Source organism: Bos taurus, chromosome 3 (assembly GCF_002263795.3).
Source record: "Bos taurus isolate L1 Dominette 01449 registration number 42190680 breed Hereford chromosome 3, ARS-UCD2.0, whole genome shotgun sequence".
In the NCBI taxonomy this organism is placed as follows: Eukaryota; Metazoa; Chordata; class Mammalia; order Artiodactyla; family Bovidae; genus Bos; species Bos taurus.
In genome coordinates, this window is record NC_037330.1 from 101,167,338 (window position 1) to 101,178,946 (window position 11,609).

Here is an 11,609-nt window from a genome sequence, read left to right on the forward strand (position 1 = left end):
TGTTGGTACCTTCTGCCATGATCCCATGCAAGCTGAACCCCAGCTTGAACCCCAGGACAAGGGGCAAGGATGGCACTGCCTTCCTGGGGGGGGGGGGGGGTGTTGCACTGGCTTATGGCTATTGTATACAGCTTTAAACTGTTCTCTCGTGCACTGTCTTATTGGGTTCTCATGAAAGCCCTCTGAGGTAGGGATTCTTTATTGACCCATTTGGTAAAGTGGAAACTGAGACTTTGAAAGTTGAAATTTACCAAAAGTGGAGATCAGTCCTGGGTGTTCTTTGGAAGGAATGATGCTAAAGCTGAAACTCCAGTACTTAGGCCACCTCATGCTAAGAGTTGACTCATTGGAAAAGACTCTGATGCTGGGAGGGATTGGGGGCAAGAGGAGAAGGGGATGACAGAGGATGAGATGGCTGGATGGCATCACCGACTCCATGGACGTGAGTTTGAGTGAACTCCGGGAGTTGGTAATGGACAGGGAGGCTTGGCGTGCTGCGATTCATGGGGTCGCAAAGAGTCAGACACGACTGAGCGACTGAACTGAACTGAACTGAACACAGCTAGTACATAACACAACTGGGTCTTGAGCCTGAACTATTGACAGCCTCCAAAAAGACCAGAGGAAGAAGCCACTCCTGGCTTGCCTAGCAAAATTTAACAGTGATACTCTTTTTCTCCCTTTAGTCCATCTTTCCCCAACAGGTAGGAAAAATATATTTGGCCTCCATATCCTGGCTTTTTCTCTCCTCTTAGCTCTTTCTCCTGCTCAACATACCAGTTCACCCATACCTACCCTTGGCTTGAAGAGAAATTTGGTTTTTGATCATCTAGGGCCTATTGGTTGTTTCTTTAAAATAGAATTCAGAACCTCAGCCTATTCTCTGACTTTGTGGAAGGCCTTGGAACGGATCCTTCAAAAGCAGGATAGGATAATCCCATCCGCTCCCTGACTCCTCATTACATTTCTCTGTCCTTTTTGTTCTCTTCTATTTGGGTTTGTGGCCCCATGCAATGTTTCTTCTACATCTTTCTTGCCTCTTTGCTTTGTAAATTAGCTCCTGCTCAGCAAAAAAGTAGAAATACCCAGTGCTTTCTTGTTTTAGTCCCTCCTAGAGCCAGGAGATGCTTCCTTTTGTTGTTTTTACAGGCATATTTGAATGTGTGAACTCCATTTGCCACTGCCCTGCAGGGTCATACCCGCCACCCCACCCCCACCCCCACCCCCCGCCCCCGGCTTTCTTACATGCTGGAACCTGGAACCTCACAGTTTTCTCCTCCTTCCTCTCCCCACCTCCAACAAAGTCATAGTGTGCCTTTCTTTTCCTTTGCAAGGACCCCTCTTAGTTTTGTGTGCAGAAGGCATGAATGAATAATGAATGCCAGACAGTGAGGGTTTGAGGCACATCATCTACCATCAAGGAGCACAGGGCTAGGCTTGCCACACCCCTAAGATGTCACAGGCTGCAATGTCTCCTGCTCTTTCTGGTTCTAACTAACACTATGTGTCTCGTTAAGGGTCCTGAAGAAGGGGCCAGGGAAGTCTCTAAACTGGAGATCCCCAACATTTCTTACTCTGTCCTCTATGCTAGAGGGATCGCTGCGGCCAGCCCAGTAGTCAGTGCTTTCCTGCCACAGGTATTCCTGGACGTCAGCCTGTTCCCACTATCATTTTCTTTGAGGCTGATCTATATTGAGAAAGCAAATTCCCAGCCATCAGTGTAGCAATCTCAACCTGTTACTATGGATGACCTAGACAAACATCAACTTAGGTCCTCACTAGCAAAGAGGTCAGGAGATAGCAGGGTCCCCAGTCAGTCTTTCTCCTATGAAGGGATTTTAGGAAAAAACATTCATCCTCAGAAGTAATACTGTCCTCTCTCCAAATCCCAATCATTTGCATGCCACAGAGTCACCACATCCATAGCAAAAATGGGACTCTACATCAAAAACAGGACTCTCATAACCCAGTGTAGGCCCCACTGCCCTTTTCTAGCATTACTGAGAGAACAAGGCATTTTCTAGCAATTCCAGCCTTTCTCACCCCACCCAGCATGCTCAGTTAATGAGATTATCTCTGGCAAAAATCCTGGCAGCCAAGTTTGACCTCCTGCTCAAGCCAACTGAAAAGCTATAGCCAACAAAGTCAAAACCTGGGAGACTAATTGGACATTTCATCTGAGTCTCTTATTACTTTCAGAGAGAGAACTTGGATCTCTTCCCTGGGACCACAGTGATCAGTCCTTTGGCCATGAAAGTAGACCTGATGGGTACATAGGTCAAGTCCTGCCTAGCAGGAATCCTCCCCAGCCTCCCAACAGTGCAGCTTCTCGTATGTGACTTGTCATTCCCCTCTGTCTCATTGGTTTTTCCCCAGCTTTCTTTCCTCCCTTGTGCTCTTCTCTTTAGGATCTTTGCTGACCTGATTCCAGCCCAGAACTTTTCCAGTGTGTTTACTGAAGCTTGCTTCCAACTCTGGCCAAGCAGAACTAGCACTGCTTGTTTTTCCCCTTCAGGTTTCCTCCACCTTACTGAAAGTCTCCATAAAATCTTCCCCCAAAATGCCAGATGCAATAATTCTCCTCTGAATGCCAGTGAGCAAGCCAGAGAAGGTGCAGGTATTTATTTGGAGCCTAGCAGAGCAGAATAAGATGTTGTTTGCCTCAGCCTGACACCTCACTCACCCCTCTGGTCTGGAGCACTAAGGACCAAGAAGAGTGTTAATAAAACTGGGACTGTCTTCAGAACATTCCAGTGGCCTGGGAACTAGGAGGAGCCTGGGTGAAGGGAAGGCAGATGTCAGAATCTAGACATGAGATGATATGGCTAACTCATGGCCACAGAGGGCATAAGGGCCAAGAGGAACTTTTGGAGGTTCCTGGGAAGCTAGCCCAAGATGCATTTCCTTTGTTCTTTTCTGATCAGTCTTACCTCAAGGTCAAGCCTGACTGACAGTCATACTCCAAGACCAGCCCCAGCCGTTGGGAATATAGAAGCCTGAGCACTGTCTGGGCCTCCCTCCCATCCTTCTCACTGAAGGAAGCAGATGGCTTTCTGGGGCAGGACCACACAAGCCAAACCCAGGTGCATTCTGCAACTTCCATTTAATTCTTACCAAGGCTTTTTACATCAGTTATCTTACTGAATCCCCACAGCTTTATGAGGAAACCAAAGACATGGAATAATGTGATCAAAGTCCAGTTAGAATTCAAAGCTCTGTGGCTCAGAGCTCTCCTATTCTGCATTGTCACCTTTTCCTCTCACAGGAGGTTGCCTCTGTCAAATACAATGCTATAACAAAAATTTTGTGAAAGGCCTAGACCTGAGCTTCTCTTCCTACTGGAGAACATTAGAGAGACAGGCCCAAAGATGCTCTCAACCCCTAGCACCTTTGCTGTGATGCACCAGTGTGTCAATTGTGTTCTCTTTGGCAAGGGGATTGGAGGCCTTCTCCTCTATACATGCTCCTTTTCCTTCTGCTGTACCCTCACATAACCACCGAGAACACACATGCTTTCTTCAATAATACCACCTCCTATATTCTAGGCTCTGGGAGACTAGGGGTGTCAAGATGAGTAAGACTTGCCTTTTACTGTCCAGCTGCTCAGTCTATTATAGAGACACAGATAAGTAAAGAACTAAGTACAGTTTCATGGGTATGATGTCAGGGTTCATTAAGGACAGAAAAGAGAAATCATTCAGTTCTTGGCACAAGGATCAGGCATACCATCTCAAAGGAAGGAATTTAGGCTAAATTTTAAAATTGCTGGCTATACATCAAATATACAAAAGGGAAGAACCTCTTAAACTAAGGGGAACCAGGCAAGCAAAAAACAGTCTCTTGTGTTGGGAACTGCAAATCATTTGGAAAATCTAGAATACAGTATGTAAAGGAGATGTAGCAAGAAACAAAGCTAGAAAGGTGGGTAGAACAGAAGACATGTCTGAAATCTCAAAGTTTTCAGGGCTTCAGTCAGAAACCCCCTTTCTACTGGCAGAGCAGAAGTAGGCTCCAGGCTGTGGGCACTATGAACAGACCAAAACATCTCGTGTTATCAAACTTGGTACCATTATCAACGGTTTTCATTTTGCTTCACCAAACCTTTCTGAGGCTGAAGTAGAGCTGCAGGAAAGTCAAGAGTTTCTGCCTTACCTATCAGGGTCACACTTAAAGTCCCAAGTATGGCAGTAAAGCTGTTGGACCTTCAGAGGTCAGGCTCACCCAGAAAGAATCCATTGTCCGCCAGGTGGTCAGCCTTTTCTGTCTGAGTCAGTAGAAGGCTGAACACTCCCCTCTCCCCTACATTTGCCCCAGGCCCTCAGGGAAGAAGGCATGCCTGGTTTCCCCTGCCCCTTCCCGACCATTGGTTCACTGCCCCCTTTCTATAGCTCCTACTTGTTGAAAGTTAACCCTCTTCTTACCTTTTACCACATAATTGGTCAGCCCCCAGGGAAGTCTCCTAAATGTATCAAGGGTTCACAGTCTTCCCGCTTCCTCCCTCTCTTTTTCCAAACATCTTGAACAACTTCAGCGTATTTATCAATGAACCATCCAGCCCCTCGGCTTCACCATTCCCTGATCTTCTCTACTTCACCAACCTTCACTTCCTTGCAACTTTAGACACAGTCACACCCTTTCCTTGTCATTTAACTACAGACCTCTGAAATCTTTCATGTGCCAGCAGCTATGCTAGATATGATCATAAATCCACTGCCCCTGCACTCAAAATCCTTACAGAGAAATAGAGATACATCCAAGGTAGAGTGTTTTCACAAACCAGGAAATGAATGGTTCAGAAGGGAAGGCACCACATAGTGGAGATGCTTGATTAGGGTATTTAGGGTGAGTAGGGAGGAGAAGAAAGGCATTTGAGGCAGAGAAAATAGCATATACTAAGGTCTAGAGCTATAAAACAATATGGCTTCCAAGTACAAATGGAGAAAGATGGAAGATAAAACTGGAGAGGTAGACAAGGGTCAGGTCATAGAGGGCCTTATGGGTTTGAACTTTACAAAAATAATAACCACTGTTTATCAAACACTCAGTATGCTTTAACTCATTGAATTCTCACAATAACCCTATCGAGTGTGCAATATTATTTACATATGACATGGGAGACATCTCCCTTTCTCCTTTGAGTATCTCCATTTAACTATTTAGTCTCTTTTCCTCTCACTCTTTTTCCCCCATGCCCTATCCTACACCAGAGTTTTTCACATTCCTCGTTCTTATATCTTTATGTCTTTGCTCATGCTGTTCTAACAGCCTGGAATGCCTTCCCCTTGATACACTGCCTGAAAAAACTCTATTCATTCTTTAAGACTCAGTTCCAGTTCCCCTCTGATGGAACGTCTCCTGAAAGCCAGGTGTCAGTCCCCACCTCCTGGGTGGGAAGATGCTGTCTCTCCCAAAGACCTTTTGGCAAGTTGTTTTTCCCAAGAGCTTCTAAAGAGCAGAGCCACATCGGAGAGGAATAAATGTTTATGAACACAGAATTAGAAGTAATCGGATTTGAAATGAACTCATTTGCTTCCAGTTCTCAAACAACCTTTTCTTTTTCTTTTATAGCCAAACGAGTGAATGTGATCGTGGGGAATGACCAGTTCCTGGAGATCTGAGTTCTGAGCAAGTCAGACTCCTTCCTTTTGGCCCCCAGAACTACAGATGTTGGCTGGCCCACCTGTTTGACTCTGTATTTATTTCCCAATAAAAGAAGGGCTCCCAAAGGCATTCTGGAGACTTATGGAGTAGTTGGGCTCCGAGGATACAGTGTATGTTCCTGTTGGAAAAACTGTCAAGAGCCAGCGTGTGGGACAAGATAGGACACGTGGCCTGGCTCTTATACACCAAGGTTATCAGGCAGGGGCAGCAGCTGTCCAGTGGTCAAGCTCCCAGGAGGGCTACTTTCCAACTGGCTGGCCCAGCCTAGCCCTTAAAAGCATCTCCCACCTGAAAGGACTTGAGGGTCCATCAGCCCCCAACCCTAATCAGGCTTTCTAGATCTGTGGGCCTAGTTGCTGCCATTGCCACCTCTGCATGTGATGCGCCTCCTGCAGCTGCCAGTGTGGGCAGCCTCAGCCCCAGACTTAACTACTCTGTTCCCATACCTACCCACACAGGTTCCTGGCCCCTGCCACCATGCCACCCCAGCCTCACCCTCCCACCCCTGCCATTTACTTCCCATCCTCCCAGTGTCTGGGAGGCATCCAGCCCAACTGTTATACCCTGGAGACCCTTAAAGCAAGCAGGAGGCAGCCCCTGCCTAGCCAGCAATGCTATCCCCACAGGTTTTAGTGGAAGCAAGGACAATAAAAGAAAGCTGTGGGCTGAGAGAAGCCAGACCCCTTCTCACCTCTTCTTAGGGAGGTCTGCCCAACTGGGAAAGGAAGAGCCAGGAACCCAGATCATCATTTGAAATTCTTACTGATTCTTCTCCAGCTGCACTCCTTTATATCCTAATTATATAGACTCTGCTGCTTCAGGTAATTGAGAAATGAGACTTCGGTTCTCACAGCTCTTCTGGAACCCCATCCACCTTGTCTGCACCACCCCTACTCCCAGATACTGTACTCCGCTCCTGCCTCTCCCTACACCGCTTTTACCACCTGCAGGTGCTGGCTGGAAGATGAAAGTGGTTCCTGGGGTGAGATTTCACCTCCTAGAATTATCAAAGTAAAGGTTTCTCTTGATGTGTTCACTGTGTGTGGCAGTAATTATAAAGAATGATTTGAAATACTGGTTTCTACATTGCTTCAAAAATCTGAAGTCTCTCAAGTTCATTTGAGTGATCCTGCCTGAATCTTAGTTGCTGTCATTGGACTAACTCATAGAGAGTAACTGAGCATTCCTCCTCTGGGGGAGCTCCACCTCCACCAGCCCTCTGGGTTGCTCTAGCGCTCCACATTCTCCCCACTGGTCAGGACAAGGTTCCTGAAAGTCTGCCCTCATCAGAGAGAAGCTGAAATGGCCCAGCAGAGTGGTTGAAACCGAGAAGACTGTGGGGAGGTAGAAATAAAGAGCTGTGGTGGTGCCCAAGATGATCCTGTTTGGAGCTGAAATTAAATGTGTGGGGCAGCGATGGTGCTGGAGACAGTCCTGGCCTGGATAGAAGACCTGCGCTCTGGAATGTAGTCTGGCTTTGGACAGGTCACTGCCCCTAAGTTTACACACCTGCAAAATGGAAAAGTTGAACTGGGTGACTTTTAAGGGCCCTTATAATCTCAGGTTTTATCCCCTCTCAGAGCTTTCTGATGCTTGGGGTCCAGGTGCAGAGATGGCTCCTTGACCTCAGAAAGGGGCTAGAGGTGGGTGGGTTTGGAGGAAGGGTGGGGTCAGGGAAGGGAAAGGATTGGTTATACTGTCCCAGAACCTTCCCACTCTCCTTTCTGATCTTCCCCATCGAGCCCTCGGCTAGAGGAAAAGGCCTCTCTTCTGCCTTCCCTTGCTCCTACTCCAAGGAAAGAAGGGAGCCTTCCCCAGGGGAAGGCCTTTGCTGAGTTTGAGTCCCAGCTGGGAGCATCCCCCAGCTTGGGACACTGCTGCTATTGTCTCCACCAACTCCAAAACTGGCTGGGTGCCCAAGATGCTTTGATTTCTCTTCTGTTCACTCTGTCTGCCAGAAGGCAGGACAGTTTTTTTTCTTTTGGCAACATCTCCAGAGGTTTGAAATAGAATGAGCAACTGAATGTCCACTGGCCAGCTACCTCTTCATGGGACAGAAGGCTAGGCAGGCAAAAGATTGACAGGCTCTGCCCTGCCTCTCTGAGTGGTGCTGCATGAGGGGAGTGAAGGAGAGGGGCAGGGAGCCTTTAATGGCAAATCAAGGAGGTCTCTGAGGAGGTGTTGAGAAACGGGGTTCTGGGAGCTTGCCGGATCAGACACAATTTGATGGCTACTGCTCCAAGAACCCCCACCTCCACCCCCAGTAACACCTTTCCCCTACTTGCTAGCAGGAGCTCCCTGAGCCTATAAAGGGACTGACTGCCAAGGCCAGAAGCTGAACTTCTTCCCACTTCACCACATTATTCTTGCTAGCCCACTCCCATCTGCATGGGAAAGTGTGGGGAAAACTCTCTTTAGCTGGACCCCCAAGAGTGATCTAGGGGTCTGCACAGCCTAGTTTAGAAGCTGTTTCTGTTTCCAGAGAATTGCAAAGAGTATACTTTTTTTTTTTAATCCACAAGCATCCCTCCCCCTAAGGAAGTATTAATACATAAGCCAGGTCTTGGTATACTGCTTTCTAAATAGTTAAATGTGTCTGAGGAAAGGGGAGAGGGATGTGGGAAGGACCACCCAGACAGAAGGTCTAGAAAGCTCAGTTCTGAAGGAGCTGACAGGGAAAGAGGCTAAGCAGGAGAACACATTCTACTAGAGGTCAGGATGCCCTGTCCTCAACCTGAGCCATCTGCCACCACCCAGGAGGCTTCCATCAGGGGGTTTTCTGCCATGGATAAACAGGGAAATTCTACTCTGATTGTTTTTTTTTTTGGCTGCACAGGGTCTTAGTTGTGGCATATGGGATCTAGTTCCCCGACCAGGGATCAAACCCAGGCCCCCTGCACTGGGGACACAGTCTTAGCCACTGAACCACCAGGAAAGTGCCTCGACTTTGATTCTTAATCCTCTCTCCTTACCTCACCACCAGGGTGAAAGGCCATTCTCTGATCTCTGGTTGCATCCTCTAGCACTAGAGACTTGGCAGGTCTTATTGGCATAAATCTGCCTAGAGGGAAGGGGCATACAGACGTGGTCCCTAAACATAGTGGGTGGCAGTGGGGGGCTGCTAGGGCCTTTGCTTCTCTCCCCCACATCTCAGGGTTATTGACTTTGGCCCAGATAACAGAAGCCAGCCCAAAGCCAAAGCGTAGAGAGTGAGTAGCTTGGAGAATGGCAGGGAAAGAAAGCTTGACCTAGTCCGCCCTCATGAACCCTACCCTGAAGCCAGGCTGACCACTTTCCCTAACAGTATGACTGTGTGTGTTTCGCCTCACCTTTCCTGGCACTGCTCCTAGCCTACATATATTATCTCCTTTAAACCTTAGGGAAATGTCACACTATGTAATCTGCCCAAGATCTCATAGCCGGTAAATGAAAGATCCAGACCTTGAACCATGTCCTTTCCTTTTAGATTCTGTCACCCTCCCACTTCTCCCATCCAGTTCCTCTCACTTCTGGAAATTTCCCTGAGTATTCTAGCTCACAGGGGTTTCCCCTGTGGTCTCTGTGCTTAACCCTCTTAGGCTATGAACTTTTAAAAAGCAGGTACCCTACAACCTCAGAGTTTAGAAAAGGGTGGATCCATAAGAGACATTAAGGAATGTTTGTCCCATAAACCAGTAATTAGATTTACTCCTTGGTGTTGATGAAGGATTCCTTTTCTCTTTTGTTTGTCTTTGGAGAATTTCTCGGGTTTGGGCCAAAGACACATACCCAGGTCCAGTGGAAGTGACTGTGAACCAGGCTATTCCATAGTTGAAGCAAGCTGCTTATAGAGAGAAAAGAGGAGCTTCTTCCCTCCCGGTTCTGTGGCTTTAGATCACCACTGGCTGAGCTCAGCAATACTTAGGAACTCACTTTGTTGGGGAGAAGAAAGGTCACTTTGGAGCTCAAAGCAGCCAGAGGGCCCTAGTTGGAACTGTTGGAACTGCAGACCAATTCCTCTCACCCTGTCTTTGGACTTTACAAAGCAAGAAATTTTCTCAGGAGGCAGGCCCTGCCATTAAAGCATCCACGGATGTGCTGGACTTTGCCACTGTTAGCAGTGGTGGGCCTGCTGTGGAAACAGAGTCCCAAGGCCCAGATAACTATACATCTGTTTCTCCATGGACTTTATGTCTGCAAATCTAGCAAGAAGGAAGTCTCAAGAACTACTTACAGCAAATCTTCTCTACGTCTAGTCCTGATGACACCCAGCCATACCCATCTTTTGCTGGAACTGCAAAAACAATCTAAGAGCCCATACAACCTAGTTTAGAGGCTATTTCTATTTCCAGAGAATTGCTGAGGGTATGCTTAAAAAAGTTCGTTGGTTTGGGGCGGGGGGCATTTTTTTGGCTGCACTGGTATTTAGCCGCAGCATGTGAACTCTTAGTTGCAGTATGTGGAATCTAGTTCCCTGACCAGGGATGGAACCTGGACCCCTGCATTGGGAGCACTGAGCCACTGGACCACCAGGGAAGTTCCCTAGGGTACACTTTGTTTATCTATAACAGGACCCTCTTCTCTATGACAGGGAGGAACAAAGTGCTATGTACATACGCTGTTTTTACCATGCAGTCACTACCTGGCCAACAGCATCACACATGTATTAGTTCCTCCAGGGCATTTTGCTGGATGAGCACCCACTAGGTGTTCACCCCCTCGGCCTAAAATTCCCCTTTCCCCAGAACTGAGGAGAGATCTCCCGGGAGATTGTGTTAGTTGACACAAGTTTTCAAGAAGCAGTTTGGCAATATGTAGCAAGAGCCATAAAAATGTTCATACTTTTTGACCCCAACACACTTCTGGGAATCTGTCCTAAGGACATTCTCCAAATGATTGATACAGAGATTATGCAGTAATATGAAATGTTTATGATGTAATCATAAACATATTGGAAGAATTGACCAAGATATTGGCCAGAGATACTAGTAGTTGTGTTACAGTAATGCATTTATTGGAGATTCTTTTTATCTTTCTCAAACTTTACATGTTGGTATATTGATTTTACCCTCCTCTGCCATTCAGGGTTAGTCAGTCAGGAACCTACAGAAACAGCATGCTCAGAGGCCAGATAGTTGATGAAAGTTTAATAAAGGGACTATTTTCTGTTTCCAAGTCATTTCCAAGACTAGTTTCTGCAACTCTCAAATGACTCATTCAACAATTATTGAACACCCACTTATTTCTAGTGAGGCAGGCAGACTTTCAAGTACATAAATTGTATCAAATGCAATAATATATAAATTAAGTGTTATAAGGAGCACAAAGAAAGACGCAACTATCTGTTAGGAGGGTGGTGTGAATCAAGAAAGGCTTCAAAGGGACATGGTTAACATCTCAGTTTCACGGTTTTTTTGTTTTGGTTTTTGGTTTTGGAGGTTGGCCACACCACTCGATTCTGTTCCCCCACTAGGGACTGAACCCCGTTACTTTGGCAGTGAAAGCGCAAAGGTCTAATCACTGGACTGCCAGAGAGTTCCCTCAAGTTCAGTTTCGAAGACGGTCTGCCAAAGCAAAAGGGCCCCAACATGTACAAAGGCAGAAATACATGGCATAACATGGTGAGTTTAGGAAATTCCGTGTAACTCTGCAGGGCTGGAAGGAACACGGGGTGGGTGTGAAGGAACTATGAGAGAGAAGATTTTAGATCCTGCAGGGCCCTATACTCCACGTGGGCTTCGTGTTTTGGAGCTGTAATCAGATTTGCATTTTAGAGAGATGACTATGGCCTCAATGGAGAGAAGGAACTGAATGGGGAGAGAATGCACGCAGAGAACTGTAGAAATAAGTCTGGGTCTTGGCTGGGTCGACACCTCTTAGCACTGATCTCTCCTGACTTACATTTGGCCAACGCCTCGCCTCTCCAGGATCTCCCTCCCTCCTCCTCCCCGAGGGCCCGGCGGACGCGC

General features: G+C 47.0%; 1 protein-coding gene across 1 annotated transcript in view; it reads left to right on the top strand.

Moving 5' to 3' along the window:
* EIF2B3 (eukaryotic translation initiation factor 2B subunit gamma) overlaps positions 1–5,750 on the top strand; it is a 113,836-nt gene extending 108,086 nt beyond the window's left edge. The window contains exon 12 of the mRNA NM_001083474.1: positions 5,569–5,750. Coding sequence (NP_001076943.1) covers positions 5,569–5,618 — 50 coding nt within the window. The 3' untranslated portion in view covers positions 5,619–5,750. The remainder of the gene's footprint in view (positions 1–5,568) is intronic.
* The last annotated feature ends 5,859 nt before the right edge of the window (positions 5,751–11,609 follow it).